At 46.9% G+C, this 27,535-nt stretch overlaps 1 protein-coding gene across 1 annotated transcript in view; it reads left to right on the forward strand.

Moving 5' to 3' along the window:
* The first annotated feature begins 916 nt into the window (after positions 1–916).
* gpsm1b (G protein signaling modulator 1b) overlaps positions 917–27,535 on the forward strand; it is a 283,643-nt gene continuing 257,024 nt past the window's right edge. Inside the window, exons 1-2 of the mRNA XM_038782318.1 lie at positions 917–1,321; positions 24,300–24,387. Of these exons, the coding sequence (XP_038638246.1) occupies positions 1,315–1,321; positions 24,300–24,387 (95 nt within the window). The 5' untranslated portion in view covers positions 917–1,314. The remainder of the gene's footprint in view (positions 1,322–24,299; positions 24,388–27,535) is intronic.

Below are 27,535 nucleotides of genomic sequence, written 5' to 3' on the forward strand. Positions count from 1 at the left end.
TCGCGGCCCCGTGAACTACGGCATCGCGGGCTTAATGAATTTCGCTAAGCCCGCGCGCCAAAGTTAGCGACGGCTGACGCATATGATTACGTCAGCCGCCCATGCGCGGATGACGTCATCCGCGCATATGCGTCAGACCCGCGCATGCGCGGTCCGTAATGCCCCTCAGCCGCCCCGCGGACGTATCCTGCGGGCCGGCGGAGGGAGAAAGAGTGCACGGGAATCGGACCCGCTGCCCATGATCGGTGCCCACTGATCGCGGGCCCATGCCACCCTTTGCACGGCCGTGGTGCGGCCATGCCAATCGGTGGCACGGTTGTGCAGAACGGCACTTTGTCGCCGTTTTCATGAACTTGTATAGCAGGTGTATTAAAATTCGTGAAAACGGCCGTAAAGGCCTTGGAAATCGGCCCATCGGCCAGGGGAGAATCGCTGCTCGCCGTAAAAAAACGGCGAGTAGCGATTCGTGTCGGGGGGCGGGCGTGGGGGGGAGAATAGCGGGAGGGCGTCGGACCAGCGTCGCTGTAAAAATTTGCGCCGCCCGCTATTCTCCGCCCCGTCGTGAGTGCGGAGAATCGCACCCGAGCTTTCGGAGCACCGCTCCATCCTCAGGTGAATCATCCACCTGAGGAAGGAGCAGTGGTTTGAAACTAGCCTGTTGGACTTTAACCTGGTGTTGTAAGACTGTGTTCGCTGAAAAGAAACTTGACCGAAAAAGATTTCAGCCCCTGTATCTAGCCAGATGTGTTGGGGGACTGAACAATAAACAAAGTGGTCCTTTTTTAAGTATGGAGAAATAATTAGCCCCAATGGACACAGCGAAATATTGTCCAGTGGAGCACTACGGACTGCAGGTGGCATGGTTGCTCCAGAGAGGACAATTTCTCTTTCTCTGCAACACACAGCGCGCACTCCCCCCGAAAAAAAGAAAGTGATGAGTGGCAAATTTGCAACCGAAAACAAACGAGAGTGGGGAGAGTTAGTTGAAGAAGGTGCAGAGTGAGGTTACAATTGGTGGATAGCATTAGGGTGGGTGTTGTCTCTCAGCCCCATTCAAACCAGGAACCAGACAAAGGAGCCGCTGCTTGCCCGCCGCCGGCACTGGGCGGGAGCCGAGCCCAACCCGGGGCTCTCCATGTCGGGAGAAGTTGCTCCTCTCTCGGTCGCTTCACTTAAGACATCGCGGAGATTTTGGACATTCAGCAGGTTGCGAGAGGGAAACATTGTATCCGATTGATTGTCTGCCTGGAAACATTGTTGCCAAGAAAAGTTTTGGGAGGAGGGGAGGTGCGAGGAAGCCACCTGCGGCCGGAGATGTTCAGTAAGTACAAAAAGTTTCCTCAAAACTTTTGAAACAAAAACAAATTTTCGATGACCGAAGGGTGTTAAAATTCACCTTGCCCCTCCTTTCGTCCCTGACATTGTGGGAATCTTCAATTTAAAATATTGTGTTAAAAAGAAAAAAAAACGGCCTTTTTAGTCGCTGCTTTAGCTTATTTTAGTTACGGTTATGCTGTTCTTTTTTATTTTGGTTTCCCTTTACTTTTGGATACTGAGGCCGCGGATCAGGCCTCGGCCCCCCAGTAAGAGTCCTGGCGGCAGGAGGGGCGGCAAGAGGCGGCCGGTCGCTTCAGATTTGCGCCCTTGATGAGAGATTTCGCTGGCGAGGCTTAACCGAGCGGAGGAAGCGCGAGGGGAGTCGGTGTTTTAACTCTCTTGACACTTAAAAATTGTTGGGATATATATAATAAATTCCTGTGTTCGGTGAATGTTCTTGCCCCCGGACAGTAGGAAATGAGCAGCCCTCCCCTTCACTTCTGGAACGTTTTAAAGATTTAAATTTGAATCCGTGCACCGACAGCCAGCAGCTGGACTTCGCTGCTGTGTTTGTGTTTAAATGCTCTATTTGAGCTGGCAAATGCTTTCATATTTGTTTATGTGAATAATAGACACCAGGGAGTCATTGTTTACTTGCAACTTTCTCTGGTGGTTTAATTTCAACTGAACACCCAAGTTAAAAGCTTCTTATTGCAGATTTTCCAGCATCCGCACAGTATGTTGCTTTCCTCAAACTTATGCTGCTCATGATTGAACTCTTTTCTTGGACATGAAATGAAAATCGCTTATTGTCACAAGTAAGCTTCAATGAAGTTACTGTGAAAAGCCCCTAGTCGCCACAATCCGGCGTCTGTCCGGGGAGGCTGGTACGGGAACATGGTACATTGGGGTGGCAATGGACCAGGCTCCATGTGTACAGTGTTCTGCATTCCCTGACCAGACAGCAGTATGTATGAACCTAGAGACTTGGCGCTATGGCCTCAAACATTTTCAAAATCAAATTGCTACCTGTATGGCAGTAGTTTCATTCAGGGTGGCACACTGGTTAGCACTGCTGCCTCAGGGACCCTGGTTCGATTCCCGGCTTGGGTTACTGTCTGTGTGGAGTTTGCATGTTCTCCCCGTGTCTGTGTGGGTTTCCTCCCTGTGTCTGTGTGAGAGTGGATAGCACCTTCAAGGAGCGAACACAGGCATGATGGACTGAATGGCCTCCCCCCTCTGCTTTAAAATTCTGCAATTAGTTTACCAAACTTGTGATGGGTAGCATTTTAAACGTTTGCCTTCGTCTGGAGTATATCGGCAAGCCTTTTAATTTGAACCTCCTTTATGTAAAGTCCAGACAGCAGGCGTCAGCCGGAAGCCTTATCTGATTTTCATCGTCTGATCATCCACACTTCTGAATCAGAGCCATTGGACAACACTGAACAGATCTGAATGCAAGATCTGATGTTTTTCCTCTTTGGACCCAGGGACAAAGGAACCCTGCTCTTCCCTCCCCTCAGCAGAACTCGGTTAATTAGTTTGTCATGTCACAATTTACAGTATCAAGGATTTCCATAGCACCCACAGAATCCCCATAGTGCAGGAGAAGGCCATTCAGCCCCATCGGGTTTACACCAACCCCCCAAAAGAGCACCCTACCTACCCAGGCCCGTGGCCTCGCTCTATCCACATAACCCGAAAACACTGCCTAACCTGCACATTACTGGGACACCACGGGGTAATTTTTAGCATGGCTAATCTACCTAACCTGCTTTGGACTATGGGAGGAATTGGAGCATCTGGAGGAAACCCACGCAGACACAGGGAGACAGTGCAAACTCCACACAGACAGTCATCCAAAGCTGGAATTGTACCCGAGATTCTGGGGCTGTGCGACAGCAGTGTTAACCACTGTGCCACCGTGCCACCATTCAGAGTGGAGAGTGCATTTGCTTAAAGAGACTGGTGTTAATGAGGCCATTGTTGAAGATGTAGTTTACAATCCATGTTAATCCTAAAACCTGTGTGTAATTGTTAAGGTAAAGGGGGGAGTAAAGACATATTGTGTCGTAATCCAATTTTTTCATGTTTAACAAATGTCTTTTCCTTTTTAAAACTAATTAGCGGTCCTGTGACTCTATTTCTCCATGTTTTAGAAAAATAAAGTTACAGTCTTTTGAGCCAGGGTTCCATTCTGGGATCTTCCCATCCAATTCTAACATAAGCTGGGATCATAACACTCCTCCTCACCATCTTAAATGGGAACCTATTTATGTTTGAACTATGACAAGGATTAGGCCATCTTGTGTTGGGTATTGTGCAATGAGAAAGGATTAGTTAACAATCTAGTTGTCAGAGAACCCTTGGGGATGAGTGACCATGATATGATAGAATTCTTTATCAAGGTGGATAGTGAGGTCATTGATTCTAAGACCAGAGTCCTGAATTTCAATAAAGGTAACTATGATGGTATGAGGCATGAGTTGGCTAGGATGGACTGGGAAACATTACTGAAAGGAAAGACAGTGGACAGGCAATGGCAGGCATTCAAGGAACGAACAGGTGAACTCCAGCCGTTGTTTATTCCTATTTGGTGCAAGAGTAGAAAAGGAACTGTGGCCAAACCATGGCTCACGAGGGAAATTAGAGATAGTATTACATCGAAAGAAGTGGCATACCCATTAACAAGAAAAAGCAATAGACCTGAGGATTAGGAAGAGTTTTAAAGTTCAGCCAAGGCGGACCAAGGGATAAATGAAGAAGGGGAAACTACAATATGAAAGTAAGCTAGCGGGTAACATAAAAATTGACTGTAAAAGTTTCTACAGGTGTGTAAAGAGAAAATGATTGAGAACTAACGTGGGTCCCTTGCAGAAACGGGGGAATTCATAACGGGGAACAAATAAATGGACGAGGAACTAAATTCGTACTTTGCTTCTGTCTTCACAAAGGAAGATATGAATAATGTCCCGGAAGTTCTGAGAAACACAAGTTTTAGTGAGGAGCTCAAGGAAATTAGTATCAGTAAAGATGAGAAAATTAATGGGATTGAAGGTGGATAAATCTCCAGGGCCTGGTGAGCTTCATTCCAGAGGACTTAAGGAATAGAAATAGTAGGTCCCTTGGTAGTCATTTTCTGAAATGCTTTGGACTCTGCAATGGTTCTGACAGATTGGAGAGTAATATAGCTCCGCTATTCACAAAGGAAGGTAGGGGGAAAATGGGGAACTCTCGACCAGCGATCCTAACGGTGGAGCAGGCTCAAAGGGCCGAATGGCCTCCTTCTATTTTCTAAGTATGGTTCAATGTATGACCCCTAGTTCTAGTCTCCCACAACTGGAAACATCCTGCCAAGTCCCCTCAGGGTCTTGTATGTTTCAATAAAATTGCTTCTCATTCCAATGGATACAGGCCCAATCTGCCCAAACTTACCTCATAAGACCGGCTGCTTCAAGTTGTCCTGACTGACACTGCATTACAAGCACTCTGTTGGAGGTGGTGCCATTGTCCATGATTAACCTTCTGTTAAACGTTCTTGGCTTTAGTGAGGGAGGGTGCCGAGGATAGATTCCTGAAACTTCGGAGGTAACCCCTTCAAGTAGACATCCAATTCTCTTTAATGTTCATTTTTAAAATCTTTATTATTGTCACAAGTAGACTTACATTAACACTGCAATTAAGTTACTGTGAAAATCCCCTAGTCGCCACATTTCGGCGCCTGTTCGGGTATGCAGAGGGAGAATTCAGAATGTCCAATTCACCTTGCAAGCATGGCTTTCGGGACTTGAGCACCTGGAGGAAACCCAAGCAGACACGGGGAGAACGTGCAGCCTCCGCACAGAGAGTGACCCAAACCAGGAATCGAAACCGGGTCCCTGGCGCTGTAAAGTAACAGTGCTAATCACTGTGCTACCCGTGCTGCCCAATGAAGAGAGATGGGAGGAGACTGTGTGATGCTGTAGACCAATTGAACTTAATGGCCTGCGCCTGACCTGGAGACTCTATACAGCTCTTTCAGACAGTTCATTCTAGACCATTATGACCTGCCATACAAAAGAAAATCTCAGCTCTGGCTCTTATGCCAATCACCTTAAATCTGTGTCCTTTGCTTACTAACTCTTCTGCTAGGGGAAGTGGTTTCACCATATTAACTCTATCAAACCCCTTAATGATTATGAATGCTTCTTTCAAATCTCCCTTCACTGCTCTAACCTTCTCTAATCTCGTCATGCAACTGAACACCCTCACCTGTGATATCATTCGAGTAAATCTTGCTGCACACTCTGATGTCCATTCTGAAGTGCAGTGCCCAGAATTGGTTGCCAGACTCCAGTGAATAATACAAATAGGTCACAGAAGCATAAACCTCCCTTGCAGATCATTAGTCGGAGCAATTCACAATTATCCCCCAATTTCCTCTGTTGGCTCAGTGAAATTCCCACAATTGTGGCAAAAAGCTTCAGATTCCACCCTGATAATTACAGATCCTGCAGTGGTTGGGTTTTTCAATTTCAGTTGATTACTCTCCCTCCCTGATTTTTAAAGTGTTGAAATCTTTGTTAATGGACCATAACACAGTTAAATGCCCTTACGGTGCCAATTCATCCTTGGAAGTTGATAACTGGGCTAGCACATTGCAAGGGGGAGAAACTTTGTCCTTGGGTTCCATCCCAGTTCTGTGTCAAGTGAAACATGAGGCTAATAGAAACCTTTTATGCAGAGCGCTTCACTTCCAAATGCAGAGCCTGTTAAAGTGCAGAAACTGTGCTCGGATGTCCTCTGAACTGCTTTTTTTCACATTCTACTTCCATTGCTTTGGGGAGAAAGTAAATACGTTTGTAAAAATGGATGTTATTAATCCAATGCTTTTTGTAGTGTCAAAAATGTTGTAAGACCAAGAGCAAAACTGTAAAGATAATAGAAGGAATGGAATGACTTGTTGGGTTATTTGTCATAACAAATTTGCTCCTCACCGAAATGTTATTTTGCATAGAGCCATTGAATTTTTGGGGGATTGTACTGGAGCCAATCTTAACTCGGACTTGAAATTGATTTACAGAGTGAAACGTGTGCAAGCATTTACCTCACTCAACCATCCCACAATGAGTGTTTCTTTGTAACCTTTTGATGCACCAGCTGAAAACAATTAACAAATTGACAGCCCTTAAAGGGGGTCAGCAACTAAAAGCAAAAGCTTCTATGGAAACTTATCAAATTTAAAATAATATTTTTTTGGGAGTGCATGGTAAATATACACTGCTGTTGTTCAGTAAGTGTCTCTTAATTTGTGCTCAAATGAGACCCCAATGCATACCCTCCACATGCATATAAGTAAATACAATTAAAATCTGTCCCCGTTTCAAAGTCAGTACTAAGTACATCTCCATAGGTCGCTGAGTCTTATCCCTCCTGGTCAATCTCCTTACACAGTAATATTCCTCTTTTTGTAGGTGTTACCCTATTCCCCTTTATATAGTGTAGACCTCTGCTTCAATAGCAATCCATGACCAAGAATTTCATATTCTCCTCATCCACTGTTTTACGATTCCTGTAGTGACTGTAACTATTAAAGATGGAATTTGAACTGCCAGTCAATAGCTGAAAAGATGATCCAAGAAGATTTAATGTTTTAAGACTTTTAATGTAACAAACTGGGAGCAGTATTGACTAAGCGCAATTGGTGTGGGCAACTTGTACTACTACTGAGAATAACTTTCCCCTTTTACTTTTAACACAAATGAAAATTCCTCTTCATGATGCTTTACTGTCCTTTGATTTGATTTTCCTGGGCCCAGTCCAAAATTATTCCTCGCCCCTGAGGATTTACTTCTGTTATTTTCCTTTCCCAGCCTGGTGATATCTAACCCCAGAGCTGTCTGTGAAAGTGAGGTGTTTTCCTGGAGATTCTCCCCCTAGTGCAAGCTAGGTGAATCTTCCAGCCTTGTTTCAAATCCTCACATCTTAACTTTTCAATCTGAGCATGAGTTCCCATTTGCATTCCTGTATGATGATTGATCTCTCTTGCTCTCTCGTCTCTTAATAATAACCTTTTATTGTTACAAGTATGAAGTTACTGTGAAAAGCCCCTAGTCGCCACAGTCTGGCGCCTCTTTGGGTAAGCTGGTACGGGAATTGAACCCGTGCTGCTTGCCTTGTTCTGCATCGCAAGCAGCTGTCTAGCCCACTGAGCTAAACCAGCCCCTTTCTCCTATCTCTCTGTCGTTCTCTGATGCTGGCAGACTAACTATTCATAGAACCCCTAAAGTGCAAAAGGAGGCCATTCAGCCTATCAAATCTGCACAAGTCTCTAAAGGAGCACTGTACCTCGGCCCAATCCCCTGCAACTCCACTTAACCTGCACATCCCTGGACACTGACGGGCAATTTTAGCATGGCCAATTCATCTAACTTGCAAATGTTTGGACTATGGGAGGCAACCATTGCATCCAGAGGAAACCCATGCAGACATGAGGAGAATGTGCAAACTCCAGACAGTCACTCATGGTCGGAATTGAACCCAGGTCTTCTCTCACACTCTCACACTCTCACACTCTCACACTCTCACACTCTCACACTCTCTCACTCTCACTCTCACTCTCACTCTCACTCTCACTCTCACTCTCACTCTCACTCTCACTCTCACTCTCTCTCTCCCCCCGGTTGCTCCTGCTGCTGACCTTTTGATTTTATTGTTCTGCCAGGGGATCTAGGAATGGTTGCCATCTACTGAACAACCCCTGCGCCTGCAACCCCAAATATTGCGAGTCCCCAGCCTGGATTGACCCTGGATCCTACCACTTTCGATACCATCCTTGCTACACCCTTCCAGATTCCTCCAGCGCTGGGCATGCCCAGAACATGTGGACATGGTTTGCTGGGCCCCCAGAGTACCTAATACACCTGTCCTCGCTCCCAAAAAACCGGCTCACCCTTGTCCCGGTCATATGAGCCCTATGCAGCACCTTAAACTGTATGAGGGTAAGCCTTGCACAAGAAGAGGAGGAGTTCACCCTTTCCAGGGCATCCGCCCACGTCCCCTCCTCAATCACCTCACCCAGCTCCTCCTCCTATTTACCTTTCAGCTCCTCCACCGAGGCCTCGTCTACCTCCTGCATCACCTGGTACACGTCCGAGATCCTCCCCTCTCCAACCCATACCCCCGAGAGCACCCTGTCCTGAACCCCATGCGGCGGCAGCAGAGGGAACCCCATCACCTGCCGCCTGACAAATGCCCTTACTTGCATGTACCTAAAGGTGTTCCCCGGTGGGAGCCCAAACTTCCCTTCCAGCTCACCCAGGCTTGCGAACTTCCCATCTATGAGCAGGTCCCCCAGCCTCCTGACACCTGCCCTGTGCCAACTCAGGAACCCGCCATCAATTCTCCCCGGAACAAACCGGTGGTTCCCCCATATCGGGGACCCCATCGAGGCCCCCACCTCCCCCCTGGCCACCTCCATTGCCCCCAAATCATGAGGGTAGCTGCCACCACCGGGCTTGTGGTATACCTCGTTGGAGGGAGCGGCAGCGGTGCCGTTACCAGCGCTTCCAGGCTCGAGCCCACACAGGATGCCATCTCCATCCTTGTCCATGCTGCCCCCTCCCTGTCCATTACCCACTTACGGACCATCGCTGCGTTGGCAGCCCAATAATACCCACAGAGGTTGGGCAACGTCAGCCCTCCCCCCTCATCCCTGCCCCGCTCCAAGAACACCCGTCTCACCCTTGGAGTCCCGTGCGCCCACACAAACCCCGTAATGCTCCTGTTAACCCGCCTAAAAAAGTATGGGGAGGCACTGGAACAGGAACAGAAACCTCGGGAGGTAGAAATGCTGTTTTAATATGCTTGAGAGCCCAACCCACTTTTATAAAAGGAGCGAATGGACAGTTTAAAGCATAACTGTTTACAACATGACCTTCTCAGCACCTTCCTGGGAATTTGGAGACTATCAGTCTAACCACTGTAAGCACAGATGCTGCCACCATTGTCTCCCAATGTGACTACCTTACACCTTCCCAGCAAAACAACCAGGGCACATCAGTGAGTGATGGCGATAAAGTGGTGAGCAGAGCTGCTTTCTCAGCAGTCGACTCTGGTTCGATTCCTGATCATCGCAGTGACCATTTTTTTGTGTGGGCAGCATGGTAGCACAGTGGTTGCTTCACAGCGCCGGGAACCTAGGTTCAATTCCCGGCTTGGGTCACTATCCGTGTGGAGTCTGCACATTCTCCCTGCGTCTGCGTGGGTTTCCTCCGGGTGCTCCGATTTCCTTCCACACGTCCTGAAAGACATGCTTATTAGGTCAATTGGACATTCTGAATTCTCCCTCAGTGTACCCGAACAGGTGCCAGAGTGTGGCAACTAGGGGATTCTCACAGTAACTTCATTACAGTGTTCATGTAAGCCTACATTTCCCTTGATTTTAAAACTCTCATCCTTGCTTTCGATACCCTCCACGGTCTCACCCTCCCTATCTCTGTATTCTCCTTCAGCCCTCCAACCCTCTTCTTGTTCTAGACTGCGGTTGTGCATTCAGTTGCCAAGGCCTTAAGCTCTGGAATGTCTCTTCCCCCCCCCCCCCCCCCCCCCCCCCCCCCCACCCCACACACAAACACAAAGAAAAGTACAGCACAGGAACAGGCCCTTCGGCCCTCCAAGCCTGTGCCGACTATTCCCATCCTATTCGTCACTATCGTCTCTACTTCCGCCACCTCCGGCAGCGAAAGAAACACTTTAAAACCTACCTCTTCGACCAAGCTTTTGCTCGTCTATTTTAAGTGCCATTTGTTATATTTTGCTTTATAATCATTCCTGTAAAGTACCTAGGGACGTTTTATTCTGTTAAAGATGTGATTATAAATATACGTTGTTATTGCTTCAGCAAAGCTGGGGCAAGAAGAGCCTGTTGGGAAGTTTGGTTGCGTGCATCTGCTGACTGGCGTGTGTCCTGATGTGTGTGGTATATGAGGGTGGGGCGGCAGAAGGAGGATAAGTCTGCCAACTTCTCTGTGTCTGACTCATAGTGGCTATGTGGGTCTTCCTACTCTGCAGCAGCAATGTGAATATGGATTTGGCACTCTGCACTCTTTGCAGAGAGTGAGAATGTAGCTTGCACGCCCTGTGACAGCAGGAAGTACATGGCTCTGCTGAGGAGCATTCAACACCACTTTCGTGTTGGAATTCTACCCAAGCAGCAGGGCAACAATCAACCACTTGCCCTTCTGTATGGATGGGCATTTCGAGCCACTTCCTAAGATGGAGGAGGGAGCAAGAGAGCTCTGTGATGTTGAGCTGAAGGTGGAAATAGTGAAAGGAGTAATAAAGTACTTCTGAAGTGCAGTCACAGTGCAGGGGAGAGAAACGTAATAGTTAATTTGCACACAGCAACGTTGCACGTGCAGCAGTCTGCTGAATGAGCAGATAGTCTTTTTTAATGGTGTTTGATGGCTGAATGGGAGTCAGGAAACTGGTCGAACTCCCCTGCTTTTCTTCAGATAGTGCCACAGGGTCTTCTGCGTTCAGCAGAGAGAGCCAACGCTGATGTCTCGTGGGAAAGATGGCACACCCGACAGTGCTGCACTGAATTGTCAGTCCAGATCGGTGTTGCCCAATACTTATAACAACTAATTATGGGTGGCTAATTGCATTTCTGATGAGTAAATAATAAACGTGTAGAAGCCTCTGGGCATATAGCCTCACTGTCTATTCAGATGTTTTATACAAGTGAACTTGAACTTCTTGTTACATTTGTCGGTAAAATGATGAAAAGTAGATCATGCTCGAATTTTTACCATCACCCGAGAGGGTATATGGGACTTAGTTTGACATTTTGTTCGAAATGCAGAGCGTCCAGCAGTGTAGCTCTCCCTCGGCACTGCAGTGGCATTGTTTACCCCAAGTCTCTGAGTGGGGCCCAAGCCCACAACTTCCTGACTCCAACAGCGAGAGCACCGCCACTGAGCCAAGGTTAACACTCCGTTGCGATAACATGTGCGGACAGCCACCATGTGTTGCAACTGGTGCGGTTGCCGAAGGTTTATTTGCATATTGAAACAATAAGTAAGTGTGTGATTCGTCTTAAAATAGAGTAAAGAAGGTGAGGCACTGTGGTCACAGCAAATGAAGACCATCTTTGCTCGACGCACTGGACCATCATACGTCATCGCCATCTGGGTCTCCATTTTAAACCTTCCAGCTGTAAGAGGTGGAAATTGAAATGTGTGGCACTTGAAATGAGTTCCAATATAGTTCTCAATTGGGGTAGGTCACAGATTGGCAGTCTTGGATAAAGAGGAGTTGAGACTGGCTGTTGCAGGATGCAGTTGTCTGTGGTAGGGGTGAAGATGTGTTTGGAGTGGGGTAGAGGCCACACTGTGTTCCTCAGTATGGACATCCCTGCACCGTGACACATATCAGAGTTTGCCAAGGACCAAAAATAAGGGTTTTATTTCAAACAAGCCAGAAAAGCAGACGGAAAATAGGACCAGGCATAGGCCATTCGGCCCTTTGAACCTGGTTCACCATTCAATAAGATCCTGGCTGATCTACCTCAGTTCCGCTTTCTTGTACTACCCCCATATTTCTTATATCCAAAAATCCATCAGGCTCTGTTGGGACAATATTCAACAACTGAGCATTCACAGCTCTCTGGGGACGAGAAGGCCAAAGATTAACAACTGTCTTGGAGAAGAAATTTCTCCTCGTCTCAGTCCTAAATGGCTACATTCTAAGACTGTGCCCCCATATTTTAGGTTCCCCAGCAATGTAAAACAACCTCCCAGTATCTAACCTGTCAAGCCCTTTAAGAATTTTATATTTTGATTAGATCACATTCTTCTAAATTCCAGGGAATGGAAGCTTAGTTTACTCGTATCTCCTCATAGGCCAATTGCAGAATTGCTGCATCTCAGTGATCTGTTCAGTGACCCCTTCCAGTGACCCTACCCCAACAGTTGACGGTAACTAGTTCTCCAAAATGCAGAATAAACAAAGCCCATCACTTGTGGAACTGCTCATTCGCCTCTCTCAGGACAAATTTCACCTTCTCTAAATGCAAGAACTCCATTAGATCCCCCAAAGCACAGCGAAGGTGGAGAGTCTGTCCTCCACCCCAACAAAACCCGCCTATGAGCGATCAGTGAGGCGAAGGCTAAAACATCTGCCCCGCTCTCGCCTGCAATTCAGGCAGGTCTGGCACCCTGAATATGGCTCCCAGGGACGAGGCTCAAAGTCCACATGCAAGATCGCTGACATGGTTCTGAAAGACAGCTTCCAAAATTACCCCAGCTGTGAGCAGGGCCAGAACGTATGTACATGATTAGCTGGGCCCCTTCCATACTGTTCACAAACCTCCTCTACCCTTTCGGACAAATGGCTCATCCTCGACTTTGTCAGATGCGCCGTGTGTACCATCTTTAGCTGTATCAACCCCAGCCAGGTGACAGGAAAAACAAGAACACATGTAAATAAACCCCTTCCCCACTTAAAAGACCGAAACTGGACCCCAATCCAAAAGGAAAACCCTCGGTAAGAAAACAATCCTCGTCTCCAACAATCAAGTCCAAATCCCAACTCTGATCCCAGTCCTTCAGCCTGAACGAACGCTTCCACCGTCTCAAAATAACAGTCATTTGAGTTGTGAAGCCCTCTCAGCTTTGCTGGGTAGACCACTCCATATAGTGCTGCCTTCACCCATCCAAAGTCCGCTCGCCTTCTTGCCAACTCCACAGTCAGATCTTAGTATATACCAACACCTTCCCACTTCACATCGCGTCTCTGCTTTGCCCAGCTCAAAACCTTCTCCTTCACGTGGTAGCTGTGGAAGCAGACTATAACCGTCCTTGGTGGCTCATTGGTTTTAGGCTTCGACCTGAATGACCAATGTGCCCTGTCCAACTCGTAATGGGAGGGTTCTTCCCCTTCCCCCACCAGCGCACAAACCTCTTTGCAAAGTACTCAGTCAGCCTTGGGGCCCTCTACCACCTTGGGCAGACCCAGGATTCTCAGGCTTTTGTCTGCCTGACCTGTTCTCCAGCCCTTCCACCTTAGCTCTGAGCCCTTTGTTGACCTCCGCCACCCACCGCAGCTCCTCACTCATTGAGGTGAACTGGCCGCTGTGCTGCTCCACCCCCTTCAACTTCTCTCCTTGCTCCAGCACCTCGACCGACGTCTTAATCACTACCGCCTTTACTGGGGCAATTGCCTCCTCCAACCATTCTTTAAGCGAAGCCGTCATCTTCCCCCAAAGCACCTCCAAATGCTTGGGAAACAGCCCTTGAAACTCCACCGACCTCTCCTCGGTCAGAGTTTCCACCGCGAAGGGAGAGGCCCCACCCGTCGACCCAGCCCCCGACATCTTCCTGCAGGACCCGGCAGCAGCACACGCCAGCGGATTTTTGCTCCCCCCCCCCCCATCCCCTTCTTTCCAGGACCTTTGATCTGGGGCTTCGGCATTCCCCAACCTTCTTCTAACTTCCCACACCAGCTCATCCAAAAACTACCCCTGAGACCGGGCATAAAAGTCCAAGAACAGGGCAGCACGGTGGCGCAGTGGGTTAGCCCTGCTACCTCACGGCGCCGAGGTCCCAGGTTCGATCCCGGCTCTGGGTCACTGTCTGTGTGGAGTTTGCACATTCTCCCCATGTTTGCATGGGTTTCGCCCCCACAACCCAAAGATGTGAAATGTGGATTGGATACGCTAAATTGCCCCTTAATTGGAAAAAAATTAATTGGGTACACTAAATTTATTTAAAACAATAAGTCCAAAAACATGCAACCTCCATTGACATGCCGCCACTGGAAGACCTGGCCTTGTCAGTGTTACTCACATCCCATGAAATAATTTTGAAAAACTAGTGTGCCGTATACTGAAATGTTTTTTAAGATTCTGAGCACTTCAATCTGACGTGTACCAATTCTCAAATTTCAGTTAAAGATTGTGTTAAACTTCAGAGAATGGAGCAGCATGGTGGTGCAGTGGTTAGCACTACTGTCTCTCGGCACCGAGTTCCCAGGTTCGTTCCTGGCTCTGGGTCACTGTCCGTGTGGAGTTTGCACATTCTCCCAATGTTTGCGTGGATTTCGCCCCTACAACCCAAAGGTGGATTGACCACGCTAAATTGCCCCTTAATTGGAAACAAAAATGAATTGGGTACTCTAAATTTATAAAAAAACAAAATCTTCAGAGAATGTTTACCCAATGGCTATTGAAGATGGTTGTTGAAAGGCAGTTTAGTGTTTTACCCCATCGTTCTGCCCCTCACTGTAACAGCCTCCCCGAATAGGTGCCGGAATGTGGCGACTAGGGGCTTTTCACAGTAACTTCATTTGAAGCCTACTCGTGACAATAAGCGATTTTCATTTCATTTTATTTTTCACTGCTCCTTGTTTTGTTTCTCTTCGTAATCAACAACTCGTTTATTTAGGTGATCAAGCTGCTTTGTCTTTGTCATATTGCGGTTATTTAAAACATGTTTTTGATGCTCTTGGATCCCTCATTTGCTAATACTCCTTTGGTGATCCTGGCCTCACTACTGATGTATGCTCCACAGATATGTTTTCATCTGAATTCTCTTTGCCTGTTTTTGAGCATCGCTTCAATGTTGTTTAATTTGTTGTCATTGGAAGTATGTGGATTGTGCTTCGTACTGATTCAGTGTGGGAGATCAAAATTCAGGATCAGGTCCTGACTTGCTCTGGATGAAGCGGAGTGAGAGTTTCTTGAAGGAAATCTTGTTCCATTTTGTTCTGGATTCAGATCAGACACTGGCTCCAGAATTGCCTGGCTACCCCATTGGCATTTGGTGCAAAATGAAAGAGTTTTCTCCTCATTCTTCTGTGTAACTGCAGTCTCGGCCATCCACTGTTGTCTTGGGTTGTGCCTTTGACTGCTGATTAAAATAGCATTTGAATTGGCCTTCTCTGATGATACTGTGAAATTCTCCTCTGATTGTATGTTGTTCTTTGATTGGTACAATAGTGTCATGTTCACAGTATTAGACTTGTAATGCGGAGGCCTGGACTAATAATCCACGCAGTGAGAGTTCATAGCAAGGTTACAACACAGAAGGAGGCCATTTGTACCACTGTGTCCATGTCGGCACTCTGTAAGAGCAACTCCCCTGGTCTCACTCCTCCGTCTTTTCCCCCGTAGCCTTGGAAATTTTTAATCTTCAGATAATTCTTCGCTTCTCTTTTTAAAGGCACAGTTAGATCTACAACCACCACACTCTCTGGCAGTGCATTCCAGATCCTAACCACCCGCTGCGTTTATTTAAAAAAAAAAAATTATTTTCCTCATGTCACCTAAAACGTGTCAGTTTGAGCATTTGAACCTAGTCTTAATCCCGGCTCTGGGTCACTGTCTGTGTGGAGTTTGCACATTCTCCCTGTGTCTGCACGGGTCTCGCCCCCCACCACCCCAAAGATGTGCAGGGTAGGTGAATTGGCCGCCCTAATTTGCCCCTTAATTGGAAAAAAGGAATTGGGCACTCTAAATTTAAAAGACGTTTTAAAAAAACTATCAGATTGTTGTAGAAACCCAGAGGTTCACGGATGATCTTTTTGGAAAGAAGCCTTCTATCCTGACTCCGTCCTGTCCCTTGGCAACCCCAAGTATTGTTGACTTTCAACTGCCTTCGGACATGGCCTCTTAAGTCAATCAATTGTTATAAACCCCAAGAAGGTCCATCAGCACCTTCACTGGGCAGCGAGAGATGCTCATATTCTGAGAGTAAACGTCAAATTCTATTTTCCATACTAGCAAACCAATCTCCTGTAGTATAGCCCATGGTAAGTCAGTTTTATAATGCAGAAGCAATAAAGCATATGACACCAAATATCCTGCTGCTAATGGGAGCTGTGTAAACATGTGCAAAGATGCAAACATTCCCCCTCCTTTTTTTCCTCTTCATTGACCGGTTCACAGTCACAGTTTCCATTATCGTTATAAGAAATTACAAAGAATGGGAGCTGTGCACATTAAGGATGATCTTATTGTAACTAAGCATGTCAGGAGGTTAAATGCCAATTGGGTAATTAATGTCAATTTGGAGATATTGCTGGGTAAGTTTCTCAGCAATCAGCGGGAAAGGCTCGCTGGCTTATTTTTCCTGTTGTTTGCATGTGTGACACCTGAAGTGTGCCACGTATGTCACACAACGTTACTTGCACACTGGATCTCCTGTTGGGCCAGGGGCGGGAGAAGAAATTATGCAATGGACAACATGGGACTGTGTCAAGATCTGGGAGGGGCGCTGGCTCAGTCTTGAGTCTGATATCCTCCCTGATCGACAGTCTGCTCCGTGTCCAATTTTGTGGAGGAATGAAGACCATTTGGCTAAGAAACTGGACAGAGATTGACATTTGTCAGATTATATCCCAGTAAAGAGTCAACACCTGTGGAAGAGGAGGGAGACCTATAACTCTGTTAACTTGGTAAAGCGAGGTGAATATATATATATTAAAAATAGATTGTGGTTGTTTTAATATTGAGCCACGCAAAACTATGCAAGCTACATTCTAGCCGTCTAAGATGCAAACATTCCCCCTCCTTTTTTTCCTCTTCATTGACCGGTTTACAGTCACAATTTCCATTATCATTGTAAATAAGAAATTACAAAGAATGTATAGCACTGAAGCAGGCCATATTTGTTTATGCTTCGAAACATCCTTCCCTAAGCTCCCTCTATCTAACCTGATCTTTTTGCATTTATCTAAATGCGTCTGTGAGGATTATGGAGGAAATAAATGAATGACGGAGACAATATGATAGAATTTTACATACGGGTTTGGAAGTGATATATTTCAATTTGTAGCCGGTGCCTTGAATGGAAACAATGGAACTGGGAGGGTAGGAGCGGCAAATTGGCTGTGGTTGATACATTAAAAAGCATGATGATCGGCAGATAATGGCTAGCATTTAAAGAATTAATACATGGTTTGCAACAAATTAACATTCTTTTGAGGCTCCAAAACCCAGTTGGAAAGGTAATCCAACCATGGCTAAAGCCCCACTCAGGAGGTTAGTGTGCAAAATTAGAGCATGTGGGATTGGGGCTCATATACTGGCATGGGTGAGGAATGGCAATGGACACACAAGAGAGTAGGAATAAAAGGATCATTCTCTGGTTGACAGGCTGTGGCTAGTGGGATACTGCAAGAAAGCCCCAGCTGTTCATAATCTATATCAGTGATTTGGATGTGGGGGACTTAATGTTGTAATTCCAAGTTTACCAAATGTAGTATTTCCAAGTTTGCCGATGATGAAAAGTCGATGGGAATGTGAGTTGTGAGGAGGGTGCAAAGAGGCTTCAAGGAGATTTAGACAGGCTAACCGCATGGGCAAGAATGTAGCATATGGAATGAATGTGGTTTAAAAAAAGTGACGTCATCTGGTTTGGTAGGAAAAACAGAAATACAGAGTGATTCTTAAATGGTGAGATATTGGGAAGGCTTGCTGGCCAAAGGGCTTTGAGTATACATGTTCATGATAATCTTTATTGTCACAAGTAGGCATACATTAACACTGCAATGAAGTTACTGTGGAAAAACCCCAAGTCGCCAGGGAGAATTCAGGTTGTCCAAATTACCTAACAGCATATCTTTCGGGACTTGTGGGAGGAAACCGGAGCACCCAGAGGAAACCCACGCAGACACGGGGAGAACGTGCAGACTCCGCACAGACAGTGACCCAAGTCGGGAATCAAACCTGGGACCCTGGAGCTGTGAAGCAACGGTACTACCCACTGTGTTACCGCGCTGCCCATAGCAGAATGAGAAATGATCTAATTGAAACATATAAAGGTTCTTTCAGAGCGCTAGACAGTAGATGCAGGAAATAACTTTTCCCCTGACTCTGGGGCCCAGAATCTGGCGACACAGTCTCAGAATAATAAGTAGGCCATTTAGGACTGAGATTAGGAGTAATTTCTTCACCACCGATGGTGAGTCTTTGCGATTCTCTGTGCTGGAGTACTGCGGAGGCTCAGTCACTGAGCATGTTCAAAACAGAGACCAATGGCTTTCTCGATATCAAGGTTTATGGAGATGATGCAGGAAAATGGTGTTGACATAGAAGATTAACCATGACCTCGGTGAATGGCAGAGCAGGTTTGAGGGGCTGAATGGTTTACCTTTCATGTTTACCCATTACCTGGTTTACCCATTACCTATGTTTGGCTTTAAAATAACACTCGTCTGTACACCCAGGAACAATAATCCCCATGCTTTCTAACTTGGCTTTGCCTGGATCTTGGCTCTCTATGAGCGTCACTCAAAAACCAGTAGCAGGGAATTAAAATAAATTCTAGCCTTGATTAGACACGTTACTGATCATTGAGTGTGTAGTCGATAGTTGTACCACAGTTTTGTTTCCTTCCTCCTTCCCAGCTTCACTAATGGGCACAAATTCATTATCTGCCCATGTTTCTTGTATTGCCTTACGTTTGTTCATGTTCAAATCCATCTGTCAGCATTTATTCCATCTACTTAATTGCCTTTGAAGGTAATTAATCCTCCGCATTGGGCACCCAGCCACATTGCTTCACATTCATTGATTTCTTTTTTGAGCTTTGCTTTTATGGTTTGTGTTTTGAATCTTGAGATTTAAATTTGAGAAAGGTGCGATTGTTGGTCTGTGTGTTGTCGCCCGCCCCTCCCGGACGGGTCTCGCTGCCGTCCCACGCTCGTCCCCGCTTCTGCCGCTCCTCCCGTCCTCCATCTCCATTTTCCTCGTTCCCGCTCCTGGAGGTGTCATGCACGTTTTGGCACCCTGTGCCCTCCCTCCGGCTCCCGCTTCCCTGCCCCCGCCCTACCCCGCCGGCCCTCCTCTTCCCCCGATTCCCGACCATTTCCCCTGATTCTTGGCCACCCGGCTATTCTCCCTCTTGTTCGTTGGCCACAAACAGGTCCCGGAACAGTTGTGTGAATGGCTCCCACATTCTGTGGAAGCCGTCGTCTGACCCTCGGATGGCGAATTTGATTTTCTCCATTTGGAGAGATTCCGAGAGGTCGGACAGCCAGTCTGCAGCTCTGGGTGGTGCTGCTGACCGCCAGCCAAACAGGATTCTATGGCGGGCGATCAGAGAGGCAAACGCAGTGGCGTCCGCCCTCCTCCCCAGGAATAGATCTGGCTGTTGACCGCATTCATGACCTCCGCATGTCGCAAAGCGCCTTGCGACCAGCGATGAACCTCTGGAGAGTCGTCAATGCTGCGGTGAAGGGAATAAGTGCCTCCAGGTGCCTTTTGCATTGACGCACTGCACTCCCAACTCTTCCTGCTGTTAGTAAGTGAAATGTTACTAGTTATGTGCCCGGGTTAACTTTTTACTTGATGAATCTTGTTTTCAGCTCAAAGGATTTGTACAAGACTGAGCGTGATTGTCATAAATTAGCTTAGCTTGTAGAGAAGGAAAGTGAGATGCACGCAGCTGGGAAATCAAGAAATTCATAAATCCCAAATGATTAAGTCCCAACATTCGGCAATTCATTTTATAAGTGGCTTGGGCCAGCTTTTTTATGCCTGAAGTTAAATTGGAGCTGTCAAAGCCCTAATCCTTAGCACAAGGCGTTTCCAGCATGGGCCTGTGTTTACTGGAGTTGAGAAGTAAGAGACCCCGGATCACTGTCCGTGTGGAGTTTGCAAATTCTCCCTCTGTCTGCGTGGGTCTCACCCCTACAACCCAAAGATGTGCAGGGTAGGTGAATTGCCCACGCTAAATTGCCCCTTAATTGGAAAAGAAGAATTGGGTACTCTAACTTAAAGAAAAGAACACGTATGAGACACTATTCCATTGGAAAATTCTGACAGGGATTGACAGGGTAGATGCAGGAAGGACGTTTCCCCTGGCTTGGTGGGGGGAGGGGGGGGGGGGGCTCGAGAACCAGGGGACGTGGTCTCGGAATGAGATGTGGGGCCATTTAGGACTGAGATTAGGAGGAATTTCTTCACAGAGGCTGGTGAATTGTTGAAATTCTCTGTCCCAGGGGGTTGTGGAGAGGTTCAGTCACTGAATATGTTCGAGGCAGAGATTGGATAGATTTCTAATTAGCAAAGACATCAAGGGATCTGGGGACGGTGTGGGAAAATGGCGTTGAGGTGGATGATCGGATTGAATGGTGGAGCAGGCTGTAGGGGTGGAATGGCCATCTTCTGGTTTAGATATTCCAGCAGGTATCTCTGAGCTAATGGAGTTACCCGGCACCAGGAGAACATTCATACTATTGTGACTCTTTCAAAGAGCTGTACGATTATTTCCACTCCTTTCCTCTTTCCCCATGTCCCTACAACTATTTTATTTTCAAGTATTTATTTAATTCTGTTTTGACGATTACCTTCGACACAGCTTCCACAGTCCTTTTGGGGGTGGGGCAAAACTTTCCGGAGCTCCTCCCTGCTTTTGCAAATGATCTTGATTCTGTGTCCTCTCGATACTGCTAGTAGAGTCAAAGTCTCCCTATCTACTTTATCGAACCCCCATGATCTTTCCTCAAAAGAGAACAATCCCAGCTCTCCATATAACTGAAGTCCCTCACCCTTGATTCTACCTGGGACATCTCCTCTGCACCCTCTCCAAGGCCCTGATATTCTTCCGAAAGGGTGACACCCAGAACTGAATGCTCAGTTCCAGCTGAGGTCTAACCAATGACTTAAAAGTATAATAATCGCTTATTGTCACAAGTAGGCTTCAATGAAGTTGCTGTGAAAAGCCCCTAGTCGCCACATTCCGGCACCTGTTCGGGGAGGCCAGTACGGCAATTGAACTCACGCTGCTCGCCTTGTTTCTGCATTACAAGCCAGCTGTTTAGCCCACTGTGCGAAACCAGCCGCTTATAAAGGTTCAGCGTCACTTCCTTGCCGTTTATCTGTATATAGCTATTTATAAAGCCATGGAACCTGTGTGTTAACAGTCTTCTCAAATTATAATTTACTCAGCGTTTCATTCAGGAGCACCTCTTGTTCTTGATTCTAGAATTTGTGGTCCAGCTCCCCAGCGAGAGCCCCGACTTGTTCTTTGCCACTGGAATGTAACGAAACATGAAAACATCGTCATATCTTTCTTGATATTCAATTGGACGCAACCGTGTAACTGAGTGGAAAAATGGCTTTGCCTGAATAACTTTCTTCCGAGGATCAATCCGAGGATAAATGTTTTCTGCTCTGTCCTGGAACACTGTCGCGAACAGCAGCAGGAGATGATCGTTTGTTCGCTCTGCTGCTGCCACGTAATTGGTTGTCTCAGGACCTTTTAAACCCCTTCCCTAACAGCACTGCGGGTGCACCTACACTGCGCAAACTGCTGTGGTTCCAGAAAGTGGGATTACCACCAGCTGCTCGAGAGTGACCCAAGGATGGGTAATGAATTCCGACCTTGCCACCAGTGCCCCCATCACGAGAGCGAACATGTATATAAACGGACTAGTTGAATACGCGTCACTGCTCGACTACTCTGACCCCGAATAATGTTGGTTTGCCTTGGCTCTGAAGTGCTGGGGGGGGGGGGGGGGTGTCTGTGACTTTGGCGGATATAGCTCTGTTAATGGAGGCCTGGTCTTATTGCACTGGGCAATAAGATCTGTAGATAGACAGCCTGAAGGCAGCAGAGGAACTGCAGAAAGAAAGTGACACTGTGGCAAGTTTGCCATCTAAGACGTGAACAATCGTGGCTGTGTGTTTATAAATAGCTCGGAGAGAAGAGTGTTTCAATAGATTGAGAATAAAGTGTATATTGATTGAACTATTCGGGGTTTTTTTTAAGCGCCAAGTGCTTTTGCATACCCGTTGTTATATAAATGTCTATTAGTTTCAAATGATGTGAGCAATGGAGTTATAAATTAAATTCAGTCACTGAATTAAATTGGGCGGCACAGTGGTTAGCACTGCAGCTTCACAGCGCCAGGTATCCGGGTTCAATCCCGGCCTTTGGGTGACTGGGTGGAGTTTGCACGTGTGACTGCATGGGTTTCCTATGGGTGTTCTGGTTTCCTGCCACAGTCCAAAGATGTGCAGGTTAAGACGATTGGCCGTGCTAAATTGCTTCTCAGTGTCCAAAGATGTTTTAGGTTAGGTGAGGTGATGGGGATAGGGTGGGGGAATGGGCCGGGGTGGGGGTTCTCTTTCAGAGGGTTGGTGCAGGCTTGAGGGTCGAATGGCCTCCTGCACAGTAGGGATTCTATGACTATATGTCTGGGTACCCAGACAATGTATCCAGCTCTGGTTAAGCTCATTTGGTTAGACAGCTGGTTCGTGATGCAGAGCAAGGCCAGCAGCATGGGTTCAATTCCTGTATTGGCTGAGGTTATTCATGAAGGCCCCGCCTTCTCAACCTTGCCCCTCATCTGAGGCCTGGTGACCCTTAGGTTAAATTGCCACCAGTCAGCTCTCCCCCCTCAAAGGGGAAAGCAGCCATAGGTCATCTGAGGCTATGGCGACTTTACTTACCCAGACTATTTGGGAACGAGGTCCACTTAAATAGATGATTGGTGATCCTGTGAACCCAAGTAGAATATTTAACTTAAACCCAAAATTAAAATGCATTTATTGGGTCCAAATGCATGGATTTCTGCATCATCCAAATTTAGATTTCAGACTTTTGAAGATGTCCTTCACATTGTTGTAGTCAACTAGTGGGGGGAAAAGAGGTGAACTGAGGAAGAGATTTTAATGTAGAGCGATTTGTTGTTACCTAAAATACCAAGGTTACGGACCAAGTGCTGGAAAGTGGGATTAGAATAGACAGGTGCTTAATGGCTGGCACAAACACGATGGGCTGAAGGGCATCTTCCTGTGCTGTAACCCTCATGGCTCTATGAATGGGTTGTGGAAACAGATTTTTGGAAGTTAATTGGTTAAATCTGCGAAGGGGATAACATTGCAGGGCTGTAGGAGGGTGGGGAAGGGCGGGAGGCAGGGCTAATTGTATAGCTCGTTCAAAGAGCTTAGACAGACACACCAACCTTAATGGCCACCATTTGTGCTCGCGGGTTCCACGAGGACTGTGGAGGAATGGCAAAAGTTTAAGCTTTTCGGGCAGCACGGTGGCACTGCTGCCTCACGGCGCCGAGGTCCCAGGTTCGATCCCGGCTCTGGGTCACTGTCCGTGTGGAGTTTGCACGTTCTCCCCGTGTCCGCGTGGGTTTCGCCCCCACAACCCAAAGATGTGCAGGCTAGGTGGATTGGCCACGCTAAATTGCCCCTTATTTGGAAAAAGTGAATTGGGTATTCTAAATTTATAATTTAAAAAAAAAAAGTTTAAGCTTTCCTTGTGAGTGAAGGCTTGGTGCAAGAATCTCTCATTGCAGTGGGTTCAAAGTTTAGTGGGGAATGTTCCCAGAAAAATTGGTGATTCAATTTCCTCTTGGATGGGACATGTGGGGAAATTGACACCCGAACCGTTTTTTTACTTTGGAATTATCGGTGGCCTGGATGGGGTTGTTGGACCTGTGCAACTGCACGTTGATCACTTGCCAAAATAGATTGCATGACTTTCTGAATCTGGCCCTGATCCATTAAGCACAGCAATCAGACAGCTTCTGGCAAAGTGCTCTTTAACAGTTCTCTGCGGTTTCTCTTCAACGTTTAATGCTCCTCGGGGACGCTTAAACAGCTGCCAACAGTGACACCACTACACCCACCCAGAATGGGGACGATTGGGTAATCTCCCCCCCCCCGCCCACCCCCCCACATCTGCGGACCGCACTGTAAAAATGCGACTGGGATCTGTTTCGCGTCCAGAATTTGTGTCGTGTAAACTATTCTCCACTCACTGCGTTTTCCCTGGAGAATTAACCCAGCTTTTATCGGAAGGCGTTGCTGGGGTTTCAGTTTGCTGAAGTTAAAGTAAAGTAGACTTTGGTGTGAAATCCACTGTTTGGTGAGGATGCTGCCCGCTTCAAACTCCTTGGCTGACACAAGTGATGTTGATGGACAATTTGTCCATAACCGGAACAGACTTCTTCACAAATATGTTCTGTTTTCTCCACAGCGCATGCAAATGGGGTGGTGATGAGTGGACCAGCCGTGTTTGAAGCCGAGATGGCAAACTGGGAGAGAGGGTGTTCGCCACGTAATCGGTAAGTAAAGACCCCTTGCTGCATGGGTGTATTGGAACCACAGGCTACGATAGGTCAGGGATTGCGAAGCAAAGTGATTGCTTCCCTCCCTCCGCTTGTCATATTATGCAATTAATGCAGTGGCGCGGTAGCACAGTGGTTAGCACTGTTGCTTCACAGCACCAGGGTCAGGTTCGATTCACGGCTTGGGTCACTGTCTTGTGCTGAGTCTGCACATTATCCCATGTCTGCGGTTTCCTCCGGGTGCTCCGGTTTCCTCCCACAAGTCCCGAAAGACGTGCTTGTAGGTGAATTGGACATTCTGAATACGTCCACAGATACGATCTTCAATCCGGCAATTCTTTGTCTAAACCTAGACATCACATTTTGGTGAGCCATTTTGCAATGGTGGGTGGGAAGGCACAGAAGTCCTGCTCTAGTCTGTTCTCAATTGAAGTCAGCACAGACGTGTACTCCTACATGGAAACACCCCCCAACCACTACTCTTTTCGCAAGAAGACTGAAACCTCTGAGTAGTTGACTAGCTTCTACAGTTGTATTGAACCATGGTAAGACCGCACTTATACTACCGTGTACAATTCTGGTCACCCGACTACCAGAAGCCTGTGGAGGCTTTGGAGAAGGTGCAGAGGAGGTTTACCAGGATGTTGCCTGGTCTGGAGGGTGTTAGCTATGTGGAGAGGCTGAATAGTCTCAGACTGTTTTCATTAGAAAGATGGAGGTTGAGGGGCGACCTGATAGAGGTCTACAAGATTATGAGGGGCATGGATAGAGTGGATGGGCAGGCACTCTTTCCCAGGGTAGAGGAGTCAGTCATCAGGGGGCATGGGTTTAAGGTCCGTGGGGCAAAGTTTAGAGGAGATGTGCGAGGCAGGATTTTTACGCAGAGGGCGGTGTGTGCCTGGAACGCGTTGCCAGTGGAGGTTGTAAAAGCAGATACATGAATGGCGGTCAAAAAGCATCTTGAAAAACACATGGATAGAACACAGAACAGTACAGCACAGAACAGGCCCTTCGGCCCTCGATGTTGTGCCGAGCATTGTCCGAAAACAAGATCAAGCTATCCCACTCCCTGTCATTCAATAGGATGGGTATAGAGGGACACGGCACAAGGAAGTGCTGAGGGTTTTGTCAAAGGTTGGTATCATGACTGGTACAGACTTGGAGGGCCAAAGGGCCTGTACCTGTGCTGTATTCTTTGTTCTTATTGGAGAGAACCTGGAGTTTTTCCCCTTCGAGCAGAGATGTTTAGAAGTAAATTTAATGGATGTAAATGTTATGATAGGTTTTCATGGAGTAATAGGGAGAAACTATTTCTTGTGGTGCAATGTTGGCAAATCGAGCTCACAGATTTCAGGTAATTGGCAAAAGAGGCCGAGTGGAAATGAGAATAGTTTTTGCGTAGCTTGCTGTTACCATCTGCTTGAAAGCATGATAAAAGCAGAGTCTGTAGTAGGTGAATTGGATAAATACTCTGAAAGAGTGAAATTTAGACTTGTGGGGAAAGAGGGAGGGATTATTTGGAGAGCTCTTGCAATGAGCCATCACAGGCATGATTGGCCAAATGGCCTCATTCAGTGTTGTGATTTTAAAAAATAATTCTCTGATACAAACAGTATGTTACATTCCCTTGTAAAGAAAATTCTGCATCGTGGCTTGTGTGTTTCAGGAGGCACGAATCTGGCAACAAAGATAATGATCAGTTACTTGCCTGTTTTATCACCATAACCTTGTACCCAAGTAACACAATGTTTCCCTGAAACAGGGAGGTTCCAGCAAACCAAGAAACTGGGGAGGTGTGTAACTTCTCAAAATTCTGCCTCAACAAGTTATTTTTACATCAAGTCAGCTTATTTTGCGCCATTCTGCAGTGATAAACTTGTAATCAGCTTGTTTTGATCATTCTTAATGATGCATTGACAAAGGACTGTTAAAACTCTCCTCTTCGGAGGGCTGGTTGTCAATAAATCAGCAACTAATGATGGAAGCCGTTCCACCAAACAGAACAGCGTATTTTGTTCATAGCTGGCATTAAGTGCTAGAAATTGTCCATGACCCATTTAAAAAACAGTTATTGCATGAGATGTGAGCATCGTTGGGTGGGCATAATTGCTCTCATGAAGGTGATGGTCAGCTGCAGTTCATGTTGTGTAGATACATCCACTGTGCGGTTAGGGAGGGGGTTCCAGGATTTTGACCCAGCGACAGTGAAGGAACGGCCGCTATACAGTATTTCCAAGTCGGGATGGTGCAGGGCTTGGAGGAAAACCTGCAGCTGGTGGCGTTCCCCGCCCTTTGTCCTTCTCGGTGGTAGAGGTCGCGGGTTTGCAAGGTGCTGTCGAAGGAGCCTTTGTGAGCTGCTAAACCTGATTGATGTCAACAAGCACAATATGATCCACTCCATGTTACGCAGCCTGAGACATGTGCTTTTTTTTCTCTCTCTCTCTCCTATCACCTGAGAAATCTAATGGTTGCAATCCATTGTGATCCATAGTTACCCATTGAGTGTAACCCCCCCCTCAATCTTGTTCTTAATCATAGAATTTACAGTGGAGAAAGAGACCATTTGGCGCATCGAGTCTGCACCGGCCCTGGAAAAGAGCAACCCTGTAACCCCACATTTAAAAAGAAATTTAGAGTACCCAATTAATTTTTTCCAATTTAGCGGCAATTTAGTGTGGCCAATCCACCTACCCTGCACATCATTTGGTTGTGGGGATGAAACCATGAAACCCATGCAAACACTGGGAGAATGTGCAAACTTCACACGGACAGTGACCCAGAGCCGGGATTGAACCTGGGACCTCGGTGCCGTGCTCTAATTCCACCTAACCTTTTGGACACTAAGGGGCAAAGTTAGCCTGGCCATTCCACCTAACCTTTGGACTGTGGGAGGAAACCGGAGCACCCGGAGGAAACCCACGCAAACACGGGGCGAAAGTACAAACTCCACATAGACAGTCACCCAAGGCTGGAATTGAACCCGGGTCCCTGGAGCTGTGAAGCGGCAACGCTAACCACTATGCCACCATGCCGCCCTTGCATTTGAAGCGTGTGGGGAGTGCCTTCCTTCACTTTGCCTCCCCACCACCTTCCATACCGTGTGTTTGGCATAATCTTGCTTGCAATGTGCTTATTCGGGATCACT

Source organism: Scyliorhinus canicula, chromosome 21, assembly GCF_902713615.1.
Source record: "Scyliorhinus canicula chromosome 21, sScyCan1.1, whole genome shotgun sequence".
NCBI lineage: Eukaryota > Metazoa > Chordata > Chondrichthyes > Carcharhiniformes > Scyliorhinidae > Scyliorhinus > Scyliorhinus canicula.